Source organism: Mobula birostris, chromosome 19 (assembly GCF_030028105.1).
Source record: "Mobula birostris isolate sMobBir1 chromosome 19, sMobBir1.hap1, whole genome shotgun sequence".
NCBI lineage: Eukaryota > Metazoa > Chordata > Chondrichthyes > Myliobatiformes > Myliobatidae > Mobula > Mobula birostris.
This window is the reverse complement of record NC_092388.1, coordinates 38937078-38964935: the sequence shown is the minus strand read 5'-3', so window position 1 is coordinate 38964935 and position 27858 is coordinate 38937078. Positions and strand designations below refer to the sequence as shown.

The 27858-nt window shown below is 40.5% G+C and overlaps 1 protein-coding gene and 1 long non-coding RNA gene across 8 annotated transcripts in view; one reads left to right on the top strand and one right to left on the bottom strand.

The window, feature by feature from the left end:
* Positions 1-27858, top strand: part of zdhhc11 (zinc finger DHHC-type containing 11) — a 134127-nt gene that overhangs the window by 70373 nt on the left and 35896 nt on the right. For 6 of the 7 annotated variants that reach the window (XM_072283459.1, XM_072283456.1, XM_072283458.1 and 3 more), the window contains exons 2-4: positions 18014-18235; positions 24079-24257; positions 26352-26492. In XM_072283459.1, coding sequence (XP_072139560.1) covers positions 18014-18235; positions 24079-24257; positions 26352-26492 — 542 coding nt within the window. The remainder of the gene's footprint in view (positions 1-18013; positions 18236-24078; positions 24258-26351; positions 26493-27858) is intronic. The other variant, XM_072283454.1, reaches the window with a different exon arrangement.
* LOC140212529 (uncharacterized) lies at positions 746-26418 on the bottom strand. The gene is made up of 3 exons (XR_011889740.1): positions 26320-26418; positions 17511-17616; positions 746-1527 (listed from the first exon to the last, which is right to left on the bottom strand). It is a non-coding gene; the product is annotated as an uncharacterized lncRNA (long non-coding RNA).

The window sequence follows — 27858 nt, the reverse complement described above, 5'->3', positions numbered from 1 at the left end:
GAGCACAAGTCATGACTTGATCAGCCACGACTGGATCGCCTGGGTGAGGGTTATTTGGAGTGATCTAGATCACTGATGATGTGTCCAGAGCATCGTGAGATGTATTTTTTAAATAATTCACCAATGTGAAATTTTGCTTATGTACTGTTAGTTCCTTATGGATTCATTTTCCAAAAGCCTCCCAATTGTGGTTGGAAGAGTTATTTGCTTTGCTTCTAAATGAATATTCATGTGTTTCTTTCTATAGCTACAATCTGCTGCTCAAAATTAGACGTTTTTATCTACTGCTTCCTCTCGACATGCTATGAGCCCAAAACTATGAATTTTTCTTGAAAATGTGCTTCTTTTTCTTGTTCTCTGTCACTTCGCTACTCCCTTGGCCTTGGCTCCACTGCTTAGATTCAGCCAGTACCAACCTTTCCAATTCGGCTCGGCTCTTAAATCTATCAAACTTGGATTGTTTCTCAACCTTGCTTCGCCTCGCTCTACTGTATTGAATTGCTTCCAAGTCTGCTCCAGCAATCCAGTCTGGACGTGCTGCAGCTGACCTGCCTCTTCGAGGCACAAGCCTACTCTGCAAAAATGCCAGGCCATACAGGCGATTCAGCTCAACCCTGACGGGGAAGCCACAGGCCACTGATTGCAGAAAAAAAGTGTGAAGGGCAAAGTATTTATTTGCTTCCTTTGTTTCATTGGCCACCAGCAAGTAGACGCTGAACTTCATCAGTGCCATTTTAAACTGGTTTAAGAATCTGAGACTGAGATTATTTGGAGTGCAGGAACATTTGGGGAAATGGAGATGGAGCAGATAGATGGATTTAAGGTTTCAATAAGTATATTTAATGTCAGAGAAATGTATATAATATGCATCCTGAAATTTTTTAACTTTGCAAACATCCATGAAAACAGAAGTGCTCCAAAGAATGAATGTCAGTTAAATGTTAGAACCCAAAGCCTCCTCACCATTTCCCCCTCTCATGCACAAGCAGCACAAGGCAACGACCCCCCCACCAGCAAAAAAGCATCGGCACCCCCCACAGAGTGGCAGCAAAGTGCAGCAAAGCGTCAATAAAGACACAGACTTGCAGTACCCCAAAAACTACTCATTCACCCGGTAATTCGACAAGCTCTCTCTCTCTCCCTAGTAAGGGAAAAAGAGGTGTTCCCTTTTACAGCGAGAGGGGAGACATGACAAAACAATTCGCTGATTCATGGTGCTAAAAGTCTGTTGCATCGCTTTTTCCGAGCTCTGTGCCCAAAGAACTTGGGTCTCTGGGCACATGGACAGCAGCCATCTCGCTGCTTTCGATCTTCCATCTCCCACAATGCACCAGGCAACAGCACCAACCTCAAGTCCGGCCACCTCCAGAGCCACGAAAATCCGGCACCCTGAAGGCATGCTAGTCTTCTAGGCCGCATCCTTGGCATATCGAAAAGCGGCCAGTCGTGAGACCCCGAGAGCGGGTCCCATTTCCGCAAAGAACCAAAGTCAGCGTGTAACTCCAGGTCAGGGTCTTCAAAAGAGCCCTGAAAAGGGGAAAAAAAAGGAGATATTAAAGATAGAAATAGAGCTGTTTCCAAAGATGCAAGCAAAGGGGTCACTGTAAAGCAGCATTGTCCTCCTAAGGTGAAGGGTAGTTTGTGGTCTTGAATTGTGGGGCTTTCTTTTTGTGGTACGGTATCACCATTATTGGTCTTAAAGGGACCGCCTTGTTTGTGCACTGTCAATTCAAGAGCTTCTGTGCTCTTCTGGTCCATCTTTCAGACCGCAGATCCTTTGTGTCGTAATTGGGATCAGAAGAGCAGCTTCTTGAATTCTGCCAAGTTTCTCCCTTGAGTGGGCCACATCTTGTAGGTTGCTTTTATCTCCTAATTAGGAGCCTGGAGTTTCAAGTTGTACTTGAACAATGAAGTGTTTATGCTGATACAGCAGCAGGAAGTACTGCACATTGGCTCTTGGGACAATAAACCAGGCCAACTTTCCCCTCCCCCTCCCCCTGCCCATCCCCATCCTGCACTTTCTGAGATGGTTTTAAAACACCATGGGAATAACTTAATGAGGAAAATGGGTGACCGAGGCATAATGAACTTCCTGAAAATAAATTATCTGGCCAGGATTGTGTTATCATTTTGGGTTCATGTTTTATGCAAAGTTGCTGTCACATGTTGTACATTGAAACAGCTATTAACACAAACGAGGAAAGGAAGTTAAGTGCTTTTGGAGCTGATTTTTTTTTAATTCTATTTTTTAGGCCCAGCCTCTTTGGCCAGATTTTTTGTTCATCCATCTGAATGTTGTCAGCTTTGATCAGATCTGTTTGATTGAAACTTGGTAAATTATAAAGTTTTTACTTCATTCATGTAAATTACAAACATTAACTGGGTGTTGTTTTTATACATTTATGAGGTTACAAGTGGTTGGAGAAAAGTTTCAGTTGAGAGGTTCTCATTGCTGCGTTGAAGTTGGAGAGAAATTTAGCACAAATGGGCTGTTTAACCATTAACCACCCATTTACTCTAAATCGATTCTCCTCACCCTCTTATTAACTCCTCCCGGGTTCTACCTCTCTCCCACACACTAGGGACAATTTACAGTGGTTAATTAACCAACCAACATGAACAATTTTGGGATGTAACAGGAAACCTGAGCACCTAGAGGATATGCATGCCTGCCCAGGGAGAATTGGTGAGTTAGCTTATTATTGTCACAGGTACTGAGGTGCAGTGGAAAACTTCATTTTGCATGCCGTCCATACAGATCATTTCATCACGTCAGGGCGTTGAACCTTCAAATTCCATGCAGACAGATCCATGGTCAGGATTGAACTCGTGTCTCTTGCACTGTGAGCTGCTACTAGTTGTCCCACCATGCCGTCCTCAAAACAACAATGAATCAAAGCCTTCATAACTTCATAAGGATGCATTTCACCCTAACCATGGACTTCACTCTCCTCCCATCTGGTGGGCGCTACAGGAGCCTCTGCTCCCGCACCAGCAGGCACAGGAAGAGCTTCTTCCCTGAGGCTGTGACCCTGCTGAACCTCACATCACAGCACTAAGCAGTATTGCATCCGTATTGTACTGTCTCAGTACTTTTATATTTGTGTTTTGTAGCACTTACTTTTTATTCACAGTTATTTTGTAGATAACACTATTCTTTGCATTTCTAGTTAGATGCTAACTGCATTTCTTTGGCTTTGTATCTGTACTCGGCACAATGACAATAAAGTTGAATCTAATCTAATCTAATAGTTTAGTCCCGGGCAAGTTATTTTTATGTCATTGCAACACACACTAAATGCTGGAGGAACTCAGCAGGCCAGGCGGCATCTATGGAAAAGAGCACGGTCGACATTTTGGGCTGAGACCCTTCGGCAGGACTGGAGAAAAAAGGCTGAGGAGTAGATTTGAAAGGTGGGGGGAGGGGGGAGAGGAACACAAGGTGATGGGTGAAACCTGAAGCGGGAGGGATGAAGTAAAGATCTGGTTGATTGTTGAAAGAGATACAGGGCTGGAGAAGGGGGAGCCCGATAGAAGAGGACAAAAGGCCATGGAAGAAAGGAAAGGGGGGAGGAGCACCAGAGGGAGGCGATGGGCATGCAAAGAGATAAGGTGATAGAGGGAAAAGGGGATGGAGAATGGTGAAGGGGGGGACATGACTGTAAGTTAGAGAAATCAATGTTCATGACATCAGTTTGGAGGCTACCCAGACGGAATATAAGGTGGTGTTCCTCCAACCTAAGTATGGCTTCATCACGACAGTGGAGGAGGCCATGGATAGACATATTGGAATGGAAATAGGCAATGGAATTAAAATGGGTGGCCACTGGGAGATCCCGCTTTTTCTGGTGAATGGAGCGTAGGTGCTCGGCAAAGCGGTCTCCCAATCTACGTCAGGTCCCACCGATATACAGGAGGACACACTGGGAGCACCAGATACAGCATATGACCCCAACAGAAGTGTCACCTCACCTGGAAGGACTGTTTTCAGTCATATAGTTCTCCGACCCTGTATTTCTTTCACTAATCAACTTCCCATCTCTTTACTTTATCCCTCCCCCTTTAGGTTTTACCTATCATCTTGTGTTTCCCTCTCCCCTCCCACACCTTTTAAAGCTTCTCCTTAGCATTTTTTCTCCAGTCCTGCTGAAGGGTCTCGGCCCGAAACATCAACTGTATTCTTTTCCATAGATACTGCCTGGCCTGCTGAATTCCTCCAGTATTTTGTATGCATTGCTTGTGTAGGGCTCTCAGTAATACTAGATGAACTGTTAACTGTTGATCGCTTGTTACCAAAATGGCTTCTCTGAAGTGTTATATTAAAATGGCTTCTCGTAATGGTAACTGCTGAGCTAGGGGTTCTCTGTAACAGCAATGTTTGGGTTATACAGTGTGATAATGGAAATTGTATTTATTTGTTATCCAATGGAAGTCATGTTCTGTTATCTTGTATATGTGTGCTGAGTTGAGGAGCGGGGGCTTTTTCGGGAGGCGAGCAGAGAGGACGGACGTGTGAGGAATGGACAACGGTTCCAAGGCGGCGGACACCGGAGCTCAGGGGTTCGGAGGGTGGTCGGAGTCTCAGAAGAATGTTGTGGATGGAATCGGAGGCGTGAGCTCCAACGTATTAAAATATTATGTGCACCAGACTGATAAGTTACTTATGTGGTGCCTTTTCTTGTAGTTGTTTCTACTAACCCATCACCAAAAATTTGCTATAAAGTATAATTCTTTACTCACACTTTGTATATTGTTTGATATTTGTGTCGTGGCTGATCACTGGGCGACTCGCACCTTATCTGTACCAAAGCATTTGCACTGTTTGGCGGGGTGGACGGCTATTCACCCTAGGCAACGGGGGTCAGTAGGGCAAAGACCCTTACACTTGGATTTCCAGCATCTGCAGATTTTCCTTTTGTTTGTGATTTTTATGTCATTGTTGTGATTTCTTATTTTTGCTTGTCTTCATGACTTTTCAAAGGATTTGAAGTACATTTATTTATCGAGTATGTATAAATTATGCAGCCTTGAGATTCTTCTGCTTCCAGGCAGCCTCAGAGCAAGAAACCTGAAAGAACCCATTAAAAAAAAATTCCAATATCCAATGAGCAGAGAAAGAGGGGGAAAAACACAAATCACGCAGACAATAAAAGCAAGCAACAGCATTCCGAACCAAACTGAGTGCATAGGCCCAAAGCCTCAGTCTCAGTTCATCATGTAGTGGGGCAAATCGCTATGAAGCTAGCAGACACAAAGGGCCGGACCCATCTCATAGCCTCAGCGTCGCGAAGAAAGGAGTGAACATCACGAGAGAGCAAGCAGAATCGGCCCAACCCTCGCTTCACATCCCAACATCCTGCCTTTCCAGTCTGTCTGGCCGTCACTTAAATTGTCTAAACAGCAGATCGTGCCCCACGCTAGGACCTGGGTCCTGTCACAGCGATAACACTTTTGATCATAACACCCCACTCCCATGATTGCAAAATTTTGTAACAGCTTCACTGACAAGTTTACAACTATTGAGATCAAAGTTAGTTAATATTAGCACATGCTGCACTGGGGAGGGGAGAATGTTTGTTGCTGAGGTAGGCAGAAATAGAATAAACTGATTGGCAGCCTATGGAGCCATCAAGCAAAACAAGATGTAGCTGTAAATCAAAAAATGGTCTGAACAATGCCAAATTGGAATGAAAATTCAAAGCAAATGAATTGGACCTGGTGTGAATTGTTTGAAACATATTGTGTTATTTTGAGTGTGATTTCTTCTACTGGTTGTGAATTCCAAGGTTAATTAGGAAGTGCTGAACTAAATTAATGCTGAAGGTATAAATTAAATTCTGCTCAGTTATCAATTGTAATGTCAGTGGAATTAAACATGATTGTACTTTTGTTGGAACTCATCCTCTTTAACTTTGTGGTTATAATGTTCAGCTTAAACGGTTTCCTGCTTTGGTGACAGACTTAAGCTTTGTGAAATACGTATAGCCTATGCACAGTATCATTGTTTTCCTTTTGGTTAAGAAGCTGAGAGAATTACCATTTAATATCACTTTGTCAGATTTCCACTTTTACTAACCTATTCTTTGGTTGCCCGCCTTAATGGAAGACTTTAAAATGTTTGATGGTTTCTCCTGTGAAAATTTTAAAATATTCTAAATAAACTTGTTATTTTTTTAAATTCATTTTCAGAATCTTAAATACAGCTTTGGAGCTGTTCTTAACCTCACAATCATAAGAATAAAGCGGATAGAACAGGGGGGCTAAGCACATAGCCTTGTGATACTGATAGTGATTGTGGAGGAGACGTTGCCGATCTGAACTGACTGGGGTCTGCAGGAGGGAAGATCATGGATCCAATGGTACAAGGAGGTATCAAGGCCTAGGTCCTGGAGCTTGCTGATTAGTTTTGAGGGGATAATGACTCTGATTGTAGAGTGAGGTTTAACTTCTTACTGCTGTTCCTCTTTGTAGAAAGCACGTGTGCACTTTCCGGTTAAAAACTTAGTAAGCTATCTACCGGATTTGAAACAGATCTTTGTAAACTTCACAATATGAACACTGTCTGCCAAACATGGCTGCCGCCGTGACGCAGCTGTACAAACTGGAACAGGATAGGTGAGGTGATGTAAATTAGTGACATGCATTGTGGTATTTGAAAAACTGACTAGCTAGTTAACAGAAACAGTTAGCTAAAAGATTATTTTCAATAAGTATAATTATTAACTACTACATTATTTTAGGTAACTAACCTTTTGTATGCACATTAATTTCCTTTGTGCGCTGGTTGAAAAACATGTGCGCGCGCACAGCTTAGAGGGAACTATGCCCAAGACTCCTGCACCTTCCTTCGGTAGCGGAGAGGGAGACCAGTCAAACACAGACAGACAGCACCGAACACACCCTCACCTTCTACTCTTGGCCTTGTTGATTTCAATCTTGCTCAACAATGAGATTGACGAGTAATGGAGCTTATAATTACGTTTTCACACTCTGCCATTAGGCAACCTTGCTCTCAACCATGCCAAATTCCCTCAGGGACAGTAAAAGTACCAGATCTCTGTCAGTCAAAAAATACATTATCAAAATGTAAATTATAGGCTCTAATCTCTCACAGATTAGTAGCAGAAGTATATATATGTATTTTTTTTTTAAAAATAGTTGTTTTGTAAATTGTCTGCAGGACATCACATTGGTTGCTGGTGCCATCTTGCTAAATCTCGCAACTTCCCCAAACTCAGATTACTTTTATAGATCAATACAAAGCCATATCTCCAACTGATGTCTGTGGAGTCCTGCTGTTCATAGTACAATTTAGATCATAGGACGGTACAGCACAGGAACCTGCTCGTTGGCCTATGACGTCTTCGCCAACCATGTCGTTTATTCACTTTCCTCCAGTCGAGACAAACAGCCAATCACCGTGATCCTCTCTTGCCTCTTCAATTTAGCATTATTTTCATCTATGCTGTCAGTGTCTTTTTTTTACGCCATCTGCTTCAACTTTATTCATAAGCCAATACAATGGCATCTTATTCAGTGCCTTCTGGAAGTTCATGTGTACATCTGTTGCACTGTTCTCATCAATCTGCCTCATCATCAAAAAAATGTTATCAAATTTGTTAAACATAATTTGCTCTGAACAAATGCATGTTGGGTTACTTTATTCTTCTAAAAGCAAGCATTAATCCTGTCCTAGATTAATAGATTCAAAAGCTTTTCCACCACAAAGGTTAAACTGAATAACCTGTCTTTACTCCCTTTTTTAAACAAGGGAGTAACAATTACAACTCTCCAGCCCTCTGATGACACCCCCTGTATCAAAGAGCATTGGAAAATTGCAGTTCAGTGCATTCTATATTTCTATCAAAATACTAAGATACATCCCATCCAGTCCTGGTGATAGAACTACATTATTTTTAATGATTTCAGTGTCTCAACTATCACTATTACTTTGGTATCACCTTTTCCCCCTTGTGAAGACTGAGATAAAGTACTCATTTATCACTTTAATGGTACCCTCACTATTCTTGTACAAAGCCCTGTTTTTGTCCATAGTCAGCTCACTCCTTCCTGCACTGCCATTTTAATCTTTGTATGCCTATAGACTGTATGGATTCTCTTTAAATTGGTATCCTTTTTCATTAGCTCTCTTCTTTGCTTTAATTTTCATTTATTTTTTCATCATTTTATAATTGGCCTAACTTTTCTTGAGGTTTACAGCCCACCTGTCATACTCTGTTTGTGTTTTTGCTATATTATTAGGTACAACTAACTTTTCCATACCTCCAAGCAATCAATCTTTAGTATATATACTGAATTGAATTAACTTTTATTTCTTACATCCTTTACACATATGAGGAGTAAAAATCTTTACATTACGTCTCCATCTAAAGGTGCAATGTGCAATCATAGTAATTTATAATAAATAGAACAGTCAATGTAATGTAGAGTACACTCAAATCAGTGTGAGTTTATCAGCCTGATGGCCTGGAGGAAGAAACTGTGCCAGAGCCTGTTGCTCCTGGCTTTTATGCTGCGGTACCACTTCCCGGATGGTAGCAGCTGGAATAGATTGTGGTTAGGGTGACTTGGGTCCCCAGTGATCCTACGGGCCCTTTTTATACACCTGTTCTTGTAAATGTCCTGAATCATGGGAAGTTCACAACTTTTTGAAAGTTCAAAATAAATGTGTTATGTATTAGTATATAATAAATAAATTTAGTGTGTGTATGTATATATCTGAGATTCATTTTCTTGCAGGCATTCACAGTAAACATAGCACAACACAATAGAATCAACGAAAATCTGCATACAGCAGAGACAGACCAAAAAAGCAATGTGAAAAAGACAACAAATTGTACAAATACAAAAAAAAACAACATAATAATAAATAGATAAGTAATGAATATTGACAACATGAATTGTAGAGTCCTTGAAAGTGGAAACTGGAAAGTGGAATCAGTTCACTGTTAGTTTGAGTGAAGTTATTCACTTTGGTTCAGTAACCTGATGGTTGAAGGGTAATAACTATTCCTGAACCTGGTGGTATGGGACCTAAGGCTCCTGTACCTCCTTCCTGATGGTAGCAGAGAGAAGAGAATATAGCTTGAAGGTGGGACTCCTTGATGCTGGATGATGCTTTCCTGCAACAGTGCTCCTTGTAGATGTGGTCAACTTTTCACATGAAGTTCCAAATTTGTTTCTTCCTTCATTGCTTCTCAGGAGAATTGCCTTTCTGTACCTGAGCTAATCCCTCCTTAAAAGCAGATGCCCGTCAACTTTTTAGTTCTAATTTACCTCGGCCAGATCCACTTGCTCCATGGAAACTGACCTTCCTCCAATTAATTATTTTTATTTTGGGTTGCTGCTTCACCTTTTCATATGATGCTATGATCACCTTCTCTTAACTGTTCCCCTGCCAAAACTTGGTACACTTGACTGACCTTATTCTTAGAACCAGATCCATCAATGCCTCCTTCCTTGTTAGACAAGAAAAATAATGTTCTAGAAAATTATCCTGGGCATATTTTGGTAACTTTTCCTTAACAACCTTCCCTTAACACAATAATTCTGCTAGTTTACATTGGGATAATCAAAGTCCCCCACTACACTAACTGTGGCAATCTATAGATACACCCAGCAGTACAACTTTCCCTGCACTGTGTCTGAGATCTAACCAACAGGTCAGGTTTACACTTCTGAGATAGCCTCTTTCCAGTCTTTCTAGCTCCAGTCTTGTTCTTCAACCAAATCTGCTAATCCCTCCTTTATTTCTTTCCTGAATGTTTGAGTTTGGGAATATTTAATACCTCTTCCTGCCTCTTTTTCAGCTAAATTTGTTGCAACTACCATATGTTCCATTGCCTGTAGCTTATCCACATTAGTGACTGCACCCTGCATATTCTCATACATGTATAGGAAACCACATTTAGTTTCCACTTCCATTTGCACTTTCACTGACACCAGTAAGATCCTTATGCTGGTTTAATTTCTTGTGAACTGCCTTCCCCATTTTGCACATTAGTCTGATTTTTCTTTGCTCTGATGCAGTTTGCTGGTGCATTCGTATGCTGTGCAATTATCACGTCACCCAATTCTTTTCTACCCCCCCCCCCATCTCCAATGATTGTCCTGCACTATAATAGCACTGTAACATAGTTTATAGAGCTGATACATCAAAGTTCAGACAATTCAATCCAGGTTCCAAATTCAGTCCTGACTTTTGCAATTGTCTGTGTAGAGTTTGCATATTCTCCCTGTGACTGGGTGGGTTTTCTTCAGAAGTTGTAACATGTTGATAGGTAGTTAATTAGTCACTGTGAATTGCCTTTGGTGTGTAGTCAGTGGAATTAATGGGTACATCAGGAAAGGGAATGGAGTCAGTGTAAATGTGTGTTTGATGCATGGCACAGTTATTTATGGGACTGTCTCCTTGCTGTACAACTCAATGACTCTGCTGCCCTCACCTGCATCTTCTTCATTTCCCAGACATCGGCGCTCACCCCACCTTCCTGCCACCTTAACAGTGATAAAGAGTTCCTTTTGCCTTCACTTACCACCTCATGAGCCTCCACATCCAAAACATCTGCAACTCCTGTCATCTTCAATGGGATCCTACCACTAAACACATCTTTATCTTCCCCACACTATCGGCTTTCTGCAGGGATCGCTCCCTCCATGATTCCTTTGTTCATTCATCCCTCCCCACTAATCTCGCTCCTGGCACATATCACTACATATGACAGAAATGCTACACCACCAAATTTACTTCCGTTCAGGGTTCCAAATAGTCATCTCAGTTGAGGCAACACTTCACCTGCAAATCTGCTGGGGTCGTCTGTAGTACCTAGTGCTCCTGATGCAGCCTCCTTTACACTGGTGAGATCCTGCTGTAAATTGGGGGGGGGGGGCTTTTTTGAGCACCCCCACTCCATCCACCAAGAGCAGCATTTCCTAGGGGCCAACCATTCTCCTCGTTCCCGGCATGTTTGTCCATAGCCGCCTCTTTTGCCATGATGAGGCCATTCTCAGCGTAGAGGGGATTTCTGATGTGTTACCAATACAAATTAAGTAGCTTCAAATACTAAATTTTAACTACTACAATGATTGTCTGTTAAGTTTTATAGCTCTAGCTCTCCTCACCTCCCACCCCACCCCAGTAAAGTTTTTCCTTACCTCGGAACATCACCTTTTGCTCAATTGCTGACTTTCTATGCTCCTTCCTAAATTAGACTGTACTAAGCTCCATTGTGTATGAAGACAACGATGCATTAATTGGTCTGGTGGAATAATACTTCTTTGGCTGTCCCTTGGGATCACGGATAATATGCTTTCACTCCCGTAATAAGCCAGGAGGCCATGGGGTAGGAGAGGGCTGATGTGATGAATGAGTGGGCAGTTTGTGAGGTGACGTGACTCTTCCACTGTTCATAGTGGACTTCTATCTGTTCCTTATGTATGGAGTCTTGGTTCTTGATGCCATCTCGTATACTCCTATCTGTCGAGCTTTCAAGGGCCCTGTCAGTTGGGAGTATGTATTTCTGCAAGGAGGCCTTGACACCAATATTGCTTTTTTCACTCTGTCTGCCTGGCAATTCCTACCTGGCCTATTGGTATAATATGTCAATTTTGAATATCTGATGCCAGGGACACGAGCGGTGTGGCCTGCTTAATGGAACTAAATGAGTTTAATTAGGCCGGGAATATTGGCCTGAGAGCTTAGGCTGATATTGCTTTGCTTATGCTTCTAGTTAATTTTGCATAGGCAGCACTGGTGTTACTGTACCAGAGCTTTGAGGTGTCTGCTGAAAGGAGTCCAAGACCATATTGCAACTAAAAAATAAAAAGTCCAGAGAAAATGGAAGCCAATCAGTAAAGACAGACGTTAATGATGAAATTATCCATCACAAGCAGCCTTTGGCCAACTGAGGAAAGGGATCTGGAAGGTCAAGGCCTCAGACATGGCTTAAAACTCGTAATCAATCAGGAAGAAGTGATCCCTGTCACTGCATACTTCTCAGGACATGCTGTTCGATGTTGTACAGTTCATAAAGAAGAAGTTAGGTAATGTATGATTCATCCTGAAGTTGCCTCAGAATTCTTGCTTACTTGAAACTACTTTTGGCACTCTTCTGCTTCCCTGTTGGAGGCAGTGGAGATGCGGAGTTGTTGATATTTAATTCTATTGCACACCACAAAACTCAAATAACTCAAGTGAACTGTGGTCTATTGTCAGACTCTTACTCTGCCTGATTGCAAATGTAACAAAGACCCATCTCACCTCATTTCACTGTCTTGAAAGTCCCAACAATTCACACTTCAATCCATTTTGTGTGTCCATCGATAAGCATGGGAAGGGATTGTTTCACTTTTGATTAGAGAATGCTTGTGCGCTACAACTCAGAAACACTGCCATGTTCCATTCTAAAGCTACTGTATGTGACTAAGCTGGTGGTCATACAATGGAGCATTTCTGTTACCTGTGACATTATATTCCTGCTGTCTCATGCCATTGCTGTCTGTGACACAGATGCAATAAAAAGTAATTTCTGCAGCAGCTGCATGATGTGCAGATTTCCTGTGTGTGACTTCTTTTAGAAACTCAAGTTCTTGCCCATGATGTTGCATTTGAAGCTACACTCCTCTCTGTCCAGTGTTTGATTTTCAAGTGCCCTGGTTATGTGTCCATTTTTCTGTTGTGAGAAGAACACTTGCATTGTGCCTGACTGGTGGTTGATCCAGACCAGTGACTCCCTCCACTTGTGGTCACATGATGTTGCCTTTCCTCTGTGACGGAAGCTTTGGGGATTGTCCCTTTTCCTGAGGGCGACTGTTACATTTGTGGCTGATTTAGAGATTAATTGATGCCATCTACATGAAAGTCACAACAGTTACTTGTACATTGTGTTTTATAGGAGTGCTTTTATATTTATTGTGTTTTTCATGCACATAGGGTTTTTTAATGTTGCATCAGATCCGGAGAAACAGTTACTTCGTTCTCCTTTATTCATGTAATGAAGAAAGATAATTAACAATCTTGAATTTTGGATCTTGAACCCAATCTTGAATCAAATATCTGGCTTTTTATGCCAATCAAGTTTAGCTATACCGTTTAGTCCCTTGTTGATATGTCTCTGGGTGCATGATTGTAAAGAATTCTAGAATTATAAAATTTGTATCTGTTAGGGCTTTTAATAGGCAAATGTGCGCGTACACACAGACACGCACATGCGAACGAACTAAGTAAATCAGGCAGTATCTTTGGAGGGGAACAGACAACCAGCTTTTCATGCTGAGACCCTTCATTGGGATGGACTGTTTATTCCCCACTATAGATGCTGCCTGGCTTGCTGAATTCCCCCAACATTTTTTGTGTTTTACTCAAGACTTCTAGCATTCTCTTGTGTTTTGACATAAAATCTATTTTAAATAAATTGCTTTTAGCTTCTCCCAATGTTTGATTATGTCTTCTTAAGGATAAACTCTTCTTGGGCTTCCAGCTGGCTATGGGTATTGATTATTCCCTGAAGAAGATAGCAGAGTTTGTAATTGAAATGTCAGTTATAATCGATACCTGTACCTGGCTGGAGCCCAAGGAGAGTTTATTTGTCATAAACACCAGGAAAGCACGAGATCCAATGTCTCCTTAAATTATAGATTTTTGCTGTCTCATATCACTGTAGGTTTAAGGATTCTTTAAATTTCTGAACTACGTCTAACAAAGTTCAAAGTAACTCTATTAACAAAGTGCATATATGTCACCATATACAACCCTGAGATAAATTTACTTGTGGACAATCACAGTAAATACAAGAAACAATAAATCAATGAGAGACCATCCCTACAGGACAGACAACAACCAATGTGCAAAATACAACAAACTGTGCAAACGCAACAAGAAAAAATGAAAAGAAATAATAATAAATAAATAAGCAATAAATAGAGCACCTGAGATAAAAAGTCTTTGAAAGAAAGTCCATAGGTTGTGGGAACAGTTCAGTGATGGGGCAACTGAAGTTGAGTGAAGTTATCCCCTCGAGTTCAAGAGCCTGATAGTGAGGGGTAATAACTGTTCCTGAACCTGATGGTACAGGTGCTGAGACTCCTGTACCACCTTCCTGATGGCAGTAGAAAGAAGAAAGCATGGCCTGGGTGGTGGTGGTTGCTGATGATGATCTTGTGACAGGGGTGTAGATGTGTTCAATGGTGCAGGGGGCTTTACCCGTGAGATATCTGAGACTTCTGACAGAGTTGCATAGTTAATGAGCAATACCCTTAAGGAGCTGATTTTCATGCTGTTGCTTTCTGACATTCCTCATTGCAACGCTCAGTTCCTGCATGGGTTCATCACTTTCTGCGCAAGAACATTATTAACCATGAGATCGTGTCCATCCTCTCCATGTAGTCATTGTGTGACTCTCACATTTTCTTATAAAATCCTAACTTGCCTATGAATGTTGTATGTGCTTAAGCCATCACAGCTTCTGATAGCAGTGGTGTGATCACTCAAGTTGAGTACGGTGTTCTCTGAAAGGATTCCCAATCTTTTTTTATGCCATGGACCCTTACCATTAACTGAGGGGTCTGAGGACCCCAGTTTAGGAATCCCTGTCCTAAGGGGTGCCTATTGGTGGGTCCTCAGGTGGCTGTAGGGAGCCAATCTGGGATCTACATAGTCTGGGATGTTAGAGTGGATTCCCTCAATGGAGAACGCTTGTGCATGAGTTTGCTTAACATGGGGAGGCTGATGCAGAAGCTGCCACCACACAGTCCTTGACAGATCGAGGTCAGGATCCAGTGGTATGGAATGCAAGGCGACTCGGGATCCTTTGTTGCTTCAGCCTTCCTTTGCCTTCACTGCCGTTGTGAGGTGGCATCATCTTCTGCCAGCTCCACCATTGAGGTCTTGGTTGGATTGCTCTTTGTCTGGAGCCTCCTCCTTGATCTTACCACTATGGGTGACTATGGCAGGAGCTAAGCGCCAGATGGGTAAACTAAAGACAGTGTCACTCTCAGGATCTCCGGGAATCACAAGTCTCTCCACCATGACAAGGTGACAGTCCTTTGAGAAAAAATTCCGGTACAGCACTCAGGCCCCCTGTGTTTGTATTTAACTCTCAGCTCATTCACTCACTGAAAGTTTACACAGTCTAATTTGCTTTAATTTTATTCTTAAAGTTCCACCAACCATGCTTGGAATAATTACTGCCTGTCGAAAGCAGCCATCTGGGGGTTTTCAGATCTGTTTTTGATCTGACCCATGCCTATCTGTGAATGTAGATAAAATGCAGACATCACATTACACCATCAGAGCCAATTTTCTGCCGTTTCAGCACCCGTCCAGTTTTAAGCAAGGGTGCTTGTTCTAATTCTATCCACGTATGCTTATGTCCTATATATGTTGATGTCACTACAATCTCTGGCCATGGGTTATTTAGTAAATTATAAACAAATGCATTGAAGTAGCTCTTCAAAATATCTACTTGGTTGTAAACTACTTGAGGAAATCCGATGTTGTGAAGGATAAAAGGTTATTGCAAAAGATGAGATTAAATGGTGGGGTAATAGTTTGGCATGGATAAGAAAGTGGCTGTCTGACATAAAATCCTGTTATTAAGTCATAAGTGTATACAGCACAGAAACAGGTCCATTAGCCCAGCATGTTTATACTGACCAGGCACCCATCCAAGCTCATCCAGTTTTGGCCTACATCCCTCCAAACCTTTTCTATCCATTTAACCTTGCTAAATATCTTTTATACATTGTAATTGTAGCCACTCCTACTACTGTTTATGGCAGCTTGTTCCATATAGCCACCATCTTCTATGTGATAAAGTTTCTCTTCAGGTGTCTTTGAAATTTTCCCCCTTTCCCTTAAATCTATATTCTCTAGTTTTGAACCTCCCCCCCCCCCCCCCCCCCAGGAAAGACTGTCCGTAGTCTTTCAATTTCCTGTTTTAATTCGGCATATTTCTGGTGTTTTTCACTTGATTGATTTCTGTATGCTATGTGTGTTTGGAATGGCTGTATCTATAAAGTAAGTTGTTCTTGCTTGTTTGTCCTGTAATGTTGTATTCAGGTGGTTATTACAGATTGTGCTTTCTGTAGTAATGGATCAGTCGGAATATAATTTGTAAGACTCTGACTCTGAAGCTGGATCAGACTTGGTGTCTTTTATGAGTTTGTATTTTAAAGCAAGATTTTAGTAAATAATGTTAGCTGCCTTATTGCGCATGTGTAAGTAATCAGCTCAAGTTAAAAAGCTGCATAATCTTCTAATGTGTTGGATTGTTTCTGGTTTCTCTTGGCATTTTCTGCATTTATAGTCTTGAATTTGTTGGTCTCTTATTATGCATTCTTGATCATTTTTCTGTCTTAATCATCTGGTCCTGTATTGCCACAAAGAACCCCTCTTTTTTTTGGGGGAAGAGGCATTCCTTGTTGATGTGTAGTCTGCTCAGATCATGGGGATGTCTTCCATGGAGGGTCATGTTCTTCCATTGGTTAACTTTTTCTTCAATGGTGATAACTCCTTCATTTTTCGGGGTTGAACTTTAATCTAAGTTTAGTGGTGTGTACTTCTTATCAGATTTGAATACGTGCTCATGTGAAGTGCTGAATCCTGGTTTCATTGATGAAAATATATCCTTAGAAGTTTTATCTGACATTGTGTGTTTTTTTATGTCTGTTATTCCTCTTCCTCTTTCTGTCCTGGGTAGTGTTAATCTGAGTGTGTTCAAGTGCACATAGTTCTTAGTATGAAATAATCTTGCTAAGCCTCAGCATAGCCTAGACTCTCAACTACAGTTTTTGTAACCGAGGAAATCCCCTCCTCCTTTTGACAGTCTCTGGTGTGGATGGACTATATTGTCCAATGACGATGTTGTCTTGTCTTGAGGAAGAAGTGAAACTATAGATCAGTCTGAAAAGAACCTGCATTTAGCAGTATTTCTGCAAAGATTGAACCTTCTCCAGATCAGTTGAAGCCAACACTTATATTACACTGACAAGAATATAATAGAGGTGAGGACTTTTTAAAGGGGGAAATAAAAAGAGTAGTTCAACAGAGAAGCATGTCAATGCCATATTTTAAATTTTTTGATTGAGATGAAACAAATTTGAGGGGAGTTTGGTGAATTAATTAGGGTGCCCGAGAGGGATCAAGGCTAGGGCTTGTACAAAAGCAAAATAGCAATGAAGCTGAAAACCTGGAATACAAATACAAGGCTGAAAATTATCAGTCGACCAGGCACCATCTGTGCAGAGAGAAACAGAGTTAACATTTCTAGTCAGTGACCTTTCATCAGCAAAGACTCTATTCCTTGTATATCCAAATGCACTGATTTTTATGCATGTCACTTAAATTGACCAATGCATTAATCCAAGAAACAATAAACTACTTTGGGATAACAAAGTAAAAACAGTGCTTGTTTTAAATGGTGTGTAAACAGTAGGTGTTAGATCTTCTTTCTTTCTATTTTGGAGGTTTAACCAACTGTAAATTTTCATACCAAATATTGATCACTGGATTCATTATTCTTGCATAGTTTCATCCAGACCATATGACTTTAGATTCCATTGGAGGCCTTTGTGAATATGAACATTGCTTAAAAGTATCTGGAAATACAAGGGAGGGAGGTAAATGTCAGTAAAGTGATCATGAAACTGCTTATCTTAAAACATAACTGATTCATTGACGCATTTCAGGGGTGGAAAGCAATCCAATCTACATGAGCCTTTTGACCGATAATTAAAGAAGGTGCTTCTTAGTTACAGAAAAACGTCCATGCTCATAGCAGTGCTTCAGAAAAGTCGACCACATCCTTTCATGGTTGACAAAAGAGTGTTAGTAAATAATTACCATGCCAGTCAACCCCATCCCCCGCATTTGTGAATAATTAAAATGTCCTAGAAGCAAAATTCTCAAAACAAAATCTGGGATGATAAAACAATAAAAGGGAGTAGCGGAGGGAGCAAAATGAATTAATTTGATTTCTTTTCTTTCTGCCCCCAGATGAATTGTTATGACCGAAGATTACGGAAAACTGTACCTGAACGAGAGAACAGCAGAAATGATCTAGTAGCTCCTCCAACACGTTCAAGAGTCAACGGTTGGACCTTACCTCTCCATTCCTTCCAGTTAATTGCCTGGGTGCTCTACAACTACCTGGCAATTGTTGCCTTTGGAATTTACATACCAATGTTGCCATATGCATGGAAGTACATTGGTTATGCTGTATCCTTTATAAAATGTGATTGGCTTTACTCAGTGCATGTGATAGTTTCCTTCGAAATTTAATGACACTCTCTCCATGTAAGAATAACATTGTCAAATGTTTTAGATACTGTTTGGACTTGGGAAGAAAGTTTATTTGATTGATGGACATAACTCATTCTAAAGATAAACAGGCAAGAATTAGCCAAGGGCAGCGAAGCCTATTCACTTTCCGGTTGATATGAAAAAGCTAAGCAACAAAGGCCCTGTGTTTTAGGTCTCGTTCAGTAATAGTGCAGGAAATGGAACATTATTCCGATATCTTGTGACATTGGAATTGTGTTCTGTGGGTCTTAATGAATAGATCTATGAGGAGCTGGCATTCCATTCGGGGTTGTCATTGTCAGAACAACCACAGTTGCAGCAATATTTTTTAAAATGGTACATGAGATCCCTGGAGGCTAGTGCACACAGGGCATATTATGCCTGGCTGGCATGACACCACAGCTGATAAAGATGGCAGCCATTATTATGCCTTTGCATAGCCAGGGGTGTATAATGCTGTCCTTGTCAGTGATGGAAAAAAGAATTATTTTTAAAAAAATTACATGCAAACTGCATATTTTATGGCCAAGAAGAATTTGCAAATTTTAGTTAGAAAGTACAGAGAATTTGTGTCTTTATTAGAGACTAACTAGGGAATAGCATGAATAGCATGAAATTAATACAGGAATTCAGAAATGGAGATATTTATGGTATCATTGCTGGCCAGGATATCACAACTAGCATTTCCTAACAAATCATGATAATCATCAAAACCTGTTGAATTATGATGGCATATGGTTGTAAGAAAGAGTTAATCATCCAGGAAATTGAGTTTGTTTATTTATTTACTTGTTTGTGTTATTTAGAGATTCAGCATGGTGGCAGGTCCAATGAACTAGCGCCACTCAATTATGCCCATGTGACCAATTAATCTACTATCCTGTATGTCTTTTGAATGAGACAGGAAACTGGAGCACTGAGAGGAGACCCATGCCGTCACAGGGAGAACGTGCAGACTCCAAACAGACAGCGGCAAGATTTGAACCTGGGTCACTAGCGCTGAAATATCATTATGCTTCTATGACACTGTGCCGCCCCCAGTTTATATTTATTTAATTAAATAACATTCTCTGGACTGAAAATCCCAGTTTTGGTAGCTGACCTGGTAGCAGCGCCGAAGAAATTAATTGTTTATTGGATCTACCTGGTCTTTCAGTATGATGCATGAAGACCTACGGTATAATACTGATCTCATCTGGCTGATGTGTTAACGTGGTTAATTCTAAATTGAAATAATTGTGAGCCTTGATAGCAGTGCCCACAGCCTGTGAATGAAGATAATCTTTATCAAGACTTCAGTGAGTTAATATGACACAAAGCAGTCATTATTATTGTAAGAAAATATACAACAAAAGGCAATTGATCTAAAAAGAGACTAGTGCTATCAAGCAGGATGTCTTCATGCCTTGTGTGTCATTCAACTATGCTTTTTCTTACTGTGAAGGATTTTTAAAATTCTGCTTTGAAAGAAGTCTACTCCTGGTTTACACTGTTGGTGTGACCCACAAGCTCCCTTCCACTTTAATTATCCCCTTTGCCCTGGATACGTCACAGACTTCATTGGCTTTTTCTACATGCATATATCATTTCACCCTTAAATACAGCAGTCTGATCTGCTGTAGCAGCCAGTTCCATGTTCTTCTCTCTTTAAAAATAAAACTCTCCTTTATTTGATCTCTTGGTGATTAATTATATTTATATATGTACTATTATCTTCCAGGCATGGTAAGCAACAGGGATTAGAGAAGGATATTTAAATGGAAAATCTAATATTTCCAGGAGATGAGCCAGTTCCTTTTGAGTCAGTATGACTTCATATAGTGCCGATTTTTTTAAAAAAGTATTCACCCCCTCCCCTTTTCTGGAAGTTTTCATGTTTTATTGTTTTACAGCATTGAATCACAGTGGATTTAATTTGGCTTTTTTTGACACTGATCAACAGAACAGGCTATATTGTGTCAAAGTGAATGTAAAATTTCTACAAATTGAGCTAAATATATTACAATTATTAAACTAAAAATAATTGATTGCATTATTACTCTCCCCCTTCCAGTCAGTACTTAGCAGATGCACCTTTGACAGCAATTACAACCTTGAGTCTGTGTGGATAGGTCTCTATCAGCTTTGCACAAATGGACACTACAATTTTTTCCCTATTCTTCTTTGCAAAACTGCTCAAGCTCTGTCAGATTGCATGGGGATTGTGAGTGAACAGCCCTTTTCAAGTCCAGCTGCAGATTCTCAATTGGATGGAGGACTGGACTCTGACTTGGCCAATCCAGGGCATTAACTATCTTGTTTTTTAGCCATTCCCCTGTGTAGCTTTAGCTTTAAGCTTGGGGTCATTGTCTTGCAGGAAAACAAACCTTCTCTCAAGTCACAGTTCTCTTGTAGACTGCATCAGGATTTCCCTGTATTTTGCTGCATTCATTTTACCCTCTACCTTCACAAGCCTCCCAGGGCCTGCTGCTGTGAAGCATCCCCACAGCATGATGCAGCCACCACCATGCTTCACGGTAGGGATGGTGTGTTTTTGATGATGTGCAGTGTTTGGCTTACGCCATATATAGTGTTTAGTCTGATGGCTAAAAAGCTCAATTTTGGTTTCATCAGATCATAGAACCTTCTTCCAGCTGATTTCAGAGGCTCCCACATGCCTTCTGGCAAACTCTAGACGAGATTTCATGTGAGTTTTTTTTTTGAACAGTAGCTTTCTCTTTACCACTCTCCCATAGAGCAGCGACTGCTGAAGCATCCGGGTGACAGCTGTTGTATGTGCAGTCTCTCCCATCTCAGCCACTGAAGCCTGTAACTCCTCCAGAGTTGTCATAGGTCTCTTGGTGGCCTCCCTCACTAGTTCCCTTCTTGTATGGTCACTCAGTTTTTGAGGATGGCCTGCTCTGGGCAGACTTAGAACTGTGTCACATTTTTTCCATTTCTTGGTGATTGACTTAACTGTACTCCAAGGGATATTCAATGACTTGCAAATTTTCTTGTATCCATCTCTTGACTTGTGCTTTTCAATAACCTTTTCATGGAGTTGCTTAGAGTATATTCATGTCTTCATGGTGTAGCTTTTGCCAGGATACTGTCTCACCAACAGTTGGACCGGTGTATTTATACTACAATCAATTGAAATACTTTGCCTGTACACATCTCCAAAAACAGATCTCTATTTAACTGATTACGTAACTTCTAAAACCAATTAGCTGCACCAGTGATGATTTGGTGTGTCATATTAAAGGGGGTGAAGCAATCAATTATTTAGCGTTTTATATTTGTAATTAATTTAGATCACTTTGAAGAGATCTGTTTTCACTTTGACATGAAATAGTCCTTTTTCTGTTGATCAGTGTCAAAAAAAAACAAATTAAATCCACTGCAATTCAATGTTGTTAAGCAATAAGACATAAAAGCTTACAAAGTGGGTGAATACTTTTTATAGACACCGTACAGTACAAGAAAAAGGAATAGAAAAACAAATTGAGAGAAGCTTTCACTTTGTATCTTAATCATCCTATAGGAACAGTAGTATTGATAGACTGTATCATAAATAGTTGTAACATCTCTCCCTCCTCCCCTGCCCCACCACTCACCCACAGTGAAATATGTAAAAGGAGGTTGAGAGGTGATCTTACCATGATATTAAAATACCATTTTGATTTTAATTAAGAGATATGTGTCCATTTAGTGAAGAAACACAATGTGACGAGGGGCATAATCTAAATCAGGACAAAGCTATTTAGTAGAAAAACCAGCAGGGAAATGTCTTCACACAAAGATTAACATAAACTTGCGTTTTTCCCTCAAGTTTTAACTACAGTGGTATCTCTTAAAAAATAAACAAAGGTTGGTAAGATTTTGTTAAATAGCATCAAAAGAAGTCGCAGAAGTCTGCCATGGTCTAATTAACCCAAAAGAAACAAAACAAGACATCATAAGTGAAAATGTGACTGGTGTGGAAAATAAAACGGGCTGAATAAGGGAGACTCTCCTGGGGCTGGGAGGAGGAAAAAGGGAGTGTACAAGAAACTAACTTTTTCAAACCCTTTCTGTACTTTTATTAAGCAGAGGAAACTTTGACATTCTTTTAAAAATTGAAACTCATCTCTTTAAAATAGATTTGGACAGCTGTATGCAGGCAGGTAATTAATTTTTGAATTGTAGTAAAGTCGGAAGTAATGGTGAATGAAGAGATAGATATCTTAAAGATGTAATTTGTGGATTAGTAGTTTCTGAGGTAGAGGACTGTGTATGTAACCAGGACAATGTGTCAGTTTAGAACAAGTAATGCACATTAGGAGATGTTCTCTGAGTGAAGGTTTATGCTAACATTAAAACTCATCACAGCCAATTAGGCATATTTTGAAGTGGAACAAGTCCTGAAAAAATTGCAGTAGGATAACAGATTGTTCATATATTTGTAATGTTGGTCAAAATAATAGGACAACTTCCCTTGCTTGTCTTTGAAGTAGAACCAATAGTTGAGTTGTACTGGTTTATACAGAAGGAGGGGTCCTTCGGTACGGCACTGAAGTTTTGCTGTCAGAGTATGTGCTTTAAGATCTTGGAGTGGGTCTTGAACCTATAACATTCTGGCTCAGAATTTGAAGCAACAGAACCATGGCTGAGAATTAACATATTCAAGCCAACGAAATCCGTCCCTACAGACTGACTGAGGAAAACACTAAAGTATGGAACATGTGTTCGATATGCAGCAAGTCTAATTTCTCATAAAATAAATAGAGTTTAGGAGCTCAATTGCTTCATATTTTAAATATGCGTTGAGATTAATAAGAGTGTGGTAGCAGGAACAATATTGCCATAGTAACAAGCAATAAACAAAGGCCTGAGGCTACAAGTTATGAGCACAGAGCATCAGTAAATTTTGCATTACAAATAGAGTTTATCTTAATGTGAAACCCTGTCACTGTTCTTTGTCAGGCTGCAGCAATGAGGTCATTGTAGTCTCAGGGACCAATGGAAAATAAAATTAAAAGTTCCTTTCCCTAAAGAAAATGCATCTGTGTTCACAAAACCAAATTGATGGGTGTAGTCACATTTGTAATGAAGCAAATAAGGTAACAGTTTACACATAGCTAGAGATCAGGTAATCTGTTTGTTATGGTGATTAGCTAAATATTAGAATGACAAAAACATTCCTGCTCTTCTTCAAAAATAATTCCAGGGATCTTTTCTCCCACAGTACTGGGGATAGAGCCTTGATTTAACATTTCACAGGAAAGCATGACAGTGTAGCGCTTTCTTGGCACTCTCCTGAAGTGCTTGTCCAGATTACTTCAGTGTTTGAGATGGGACTTGAACTTCAAACCTTCTGACTTGGTGCCATCCATTGACCAACAGCTATGATCTGTAATAAAGCTGCAGTTAGTGATTGGGACACGGGGGCTGTTTCATGTATTTTTACTGTGCCGTGTTCCAGATTGCCTCATGAAAATGACAACTGATTTCTTTCTCATGCAACCTGAAAATGTTTGATAGGAAAAGACCAGCTAACTTGCTAAGTTTGTCTGTTACAGTTACGAATGTTCAGACTCCTGCAGTGCAGCAAAATCTAGTTTATAGCTATAAGAATGGGAGACTCATGAGTATTAGACTGAACTTAAATTCCCATCAACCAGTTTGTGGGTCTTGGTTCCTGTGCGGAATCTTTGACCAAAATGGAGCTGAGTTGATTAATTTTCATTTCCTTTCCTTTCCTCCCAGAGTTTACTTTTGGCCCTTAACACTGAGTTCAGATAATTGGGCTGTTGTTTGTGTATCATTTCATTGTCCACCTGGTTGCTGTATCCATCGACCCAGCAGACAACAGTGTGCGGGCCAGGAAGAACTATAACATTCCAATGCCAGCACTTGACCGAGCCAAGCATCCCCATGTAATTCAGAACCAGCACTGCTACCTCTGTGAAGTGGATGTGTACGTATCTGCTTAGTTAACCATTATAACTGATTTGTGAACTATGCACTCCATTCTGTTTGGGTGTCTGCACTAGAAATGCTGAAAGACTGGGAATAATTCAGTTTAGTTGGTGTATCAAACTAATCTGTGCATGAGGTGAAGCAGCTGGGTAATACAGTGAACTATGAAGACAAGAAGTTTCTAGACTTGACTTTTTTTTTGTTAGGTTGGCTTAGCCCACTCTGGGGCCTGAGTCCTGGTTTCTACAACATGAAGGTAGAGGCAAGAGGGAAAGCACTGGCGGGCTGGGCAGGGAGGAAATTCAGCTTCTCCTCCCAGTTATAAACTCATAATATATCCATTTTCCCTTGCTGGAAGTTCCCTTATATACATTTTCTTTGACTTGTATATGGGCAGTAAGTGCCAAGTGCAAGGCTGTCAAATTGGGCCCGTTCTTAAATGCCCTTGAAGGTAAAAGTACGTGATCTCTGAACCAATGCAGCTCATGTGTTGAAGATAGGCTCGGAACGAGCAGCAAAGAGAAAACAGTAACAAAATCCAGATAATGATGCTCTCAGAGTTGGAGGGGACCTTGTCACTGAAGACACTCACATACATTTTCTCCCCTTGCCTTTCTAGCTCACTAAAAGATGCTGTTGAAGTTACCCTGAGATGCTACAGTGCCTTTGGTAGATGTTGCACACTACAGCCCCCGTGTTGGTGATGGAATTGGGGTCATTTGGGATGGGATAGTGGGTCACTTCATCCTGAATAATGTTCAGTTTTTTGAGTGCCTGTTGGAGCTGTACCCAGACAAGTAGACAGCCTGCTCTGGCCCTTCAACTGTCTTGTAAACCTTGTAAGCAGTTACGACACACGACATAGATACATTTCTGACGATGGGTTTTGATTTCAAGGATCTTGGCAGTGATAGTGTCATTTGCTGATCAGAAATGTTGGTTTGGTACTGTTCTTGGGGATGATCAGAGCTTGACTTTGCTATGAAGACTATTTATTATTTTGAGGATCAAGCATGAGCGATGTCCAGGTTTTATTGTTTGTGAGCTGGATGCATAAAATCTGCAAGAGGCACTATAAGAGTTCATCGAGGCCTATTTGACAACAATTCCCATAGCTACAAATTGGTAGTTACAAACTACAGGCTGTAAATACACGGCACCCATAGGCCTTCAAGAGACAGAGACACACATGCACACAATATTTCTGAGTTGTTGAGCCAAAATCCTAGCACCTGAATCCAACTTAGAATGTGTTAGTTGAAGACAGTGGTTTCCTGTTGCCACCTCAAGAGCTATTGGCGATGAGCAGTAAATGCCCTTGCTATGCATTCACACACCATGTGAATGAGTTAAAAAGAAACACTTATGAAAAGTATGCAGCCTACCCATTTGCAATTAGAGACTGGAGATTCAGGATTAAATTTGCAATAAGTGGTTCACGTAGATGCAAAGTTCAGAAGGCACGTTCAACTTGTTATATATCTTTCCAGTAGACTACAACTGTTCACAAGGAGGACAATTGTAACTTGACACAGTTCCTGAAAGAACAACCAACTCTGCTATTTCTTTTTTGAATGTATCTTTTCCAAATAATTAATGCATATCTTTTGAAAACTCTTATACTGTGTCTGGTTATTCATTCCCAACCAGACCACAGAATAACTTTCTGCTAATTCTCCCTCTGTTCTTTTGGTTTTAATTTTAAACATTGCCCTTTAGACTGATTCTCCGAACAGTAATTACATATTATATTTGCACACACTTGTATACTGTATATCACAATCAAATGTTCCTCTTATCCTTACTTTCATTAGTTCTAATGATGAAATAGGGTTTTCTCGCTGAGCTTGGTGTAAAAATGTAGGTTCCTAACTCGTGTATACAGAATGATTGCATTTTGAAAGCACTACCATAATAACCTCTTCATGCTTCTTTGCCTTCATGAACACCAACTAGCATATTATAACACTTTTATCATGTTAACAAAAGATTCTTTTCTAATGTAAAATGAGATATGTTTCCTTACTGCCAAAAAATATTTTAAATGGACGTATGCTGACCTGAATGAATCTTGCTTTTTGTTGTTTTTCAGAGGAATGAAAGCCAAACACTGCAGCACTTGTAACAAATGCATTTCAGACTTTGATCATCATTGCAAATGGCTCAACAACTGCGTTGGAGGAAGGAACTACTGGTCAGTTGTATCAAAGTTCGAAGTACATTTATTATCAAAGTATGTACACGTTATACAACCTTGAGATTTGCCTCCCAGCAGGCAGCTACGAAACTAAGAAACCCAAAAAAATAATTTTAAAAAAAGACCATCAAACATTCAAAATGCAGAGAGAGAGAGAGAGAGAGAGAGAGAGAAAACAGATTATGCAAACAATTAACACAAGCAAACAGGGTTCTGAACTGAAGTCCAGAGAGAGTCTGTCCCCAGACCCTTAGTTTAGTGCATAGCGGAGCAGTGAGCTGTGCCAGTCCATCCCTTGCCTCGGACCTTTTCAAACTGGCCTGGTGTGTAAATCATCATCCTAAGAATTTAGTTCTAAGATTTTAATTTTGTCCCAAAAGTTAATTAATCCATTGTTTATCCAGTGGAGGAGTTTGATTAATGGTAAGTATATCTGTTGTGTCTGTGCACAACTGGATATATATTTGATAAAAGCACAAATGCGGGAGATGGCGTTAACTGGTGTATTCACATTGCAGCGAGAGAGCGAGAACAATATCACATGCCAGACAACAGATCAATACATAGTGCTCATTGCACTAAAAGAATGAGCTCATTGCTCTAAAAGAAATAGATCCGTACATTACACTTTCTACCCCTTCAGATTAATGCACCATAAAACTATATGTACAAAACATTCAATTTCCCTTTCATAAACCCATATTCCAAATAAACATGCTTTCACAATAACAGTCTATAACTAACTTTACACGTCTAAATGTTCAATCTTTGGGTGGCGCTCTGTTTCTTTCAGAATAGCTTCTCTGGACCTGTGGAGTGGCATCAGGTTTAGAAGGTGTCTCGTCTAAGACAACGTTCTTGGTTTCCAGTGTCAGGTTGCTGTCGGTGACATCATCACTGAGGGGATAGTTTGGTGACTGTAATGTGTCTGTCTTGTTGGATGCAGCCGACTTGGATGTCTTCGGTTGAGCAACCAGTTTCTGGTCCACATGACTTTTCCATGCCTGATCTCCAACATCCACTGTGTACATCAGTTGTCCAGTTCTTGTAGCTATCCTACCAGGTGACCACTTGTAGGCTTGGTATTCACGTGCTAGGACTTGCTGTCCAATCTCGAAGCTTCTTGTTGAATCACTTGGCAACTGGTTGAACTGTTTATTCTGTACTTCCCTCCAGAGGACTAGTGTCAGGAGGTCTATGCGATATCTCAGATTCCAGTTCATGAACAGCATTGCAGGTGTTTGATTTGTCGTTGCATGAAAAGAGTTCCAATTCACAAAAAGGAAGTTGTTCACCTTTTCCTGTAGAGAAATATCCTCCTTGTCCATCACTCTAATGGACTTGAAGGTTTGGATAAAACTTTCAGCAAACCCATTCATTGCTGGGTGGTGAGGAGCTGACT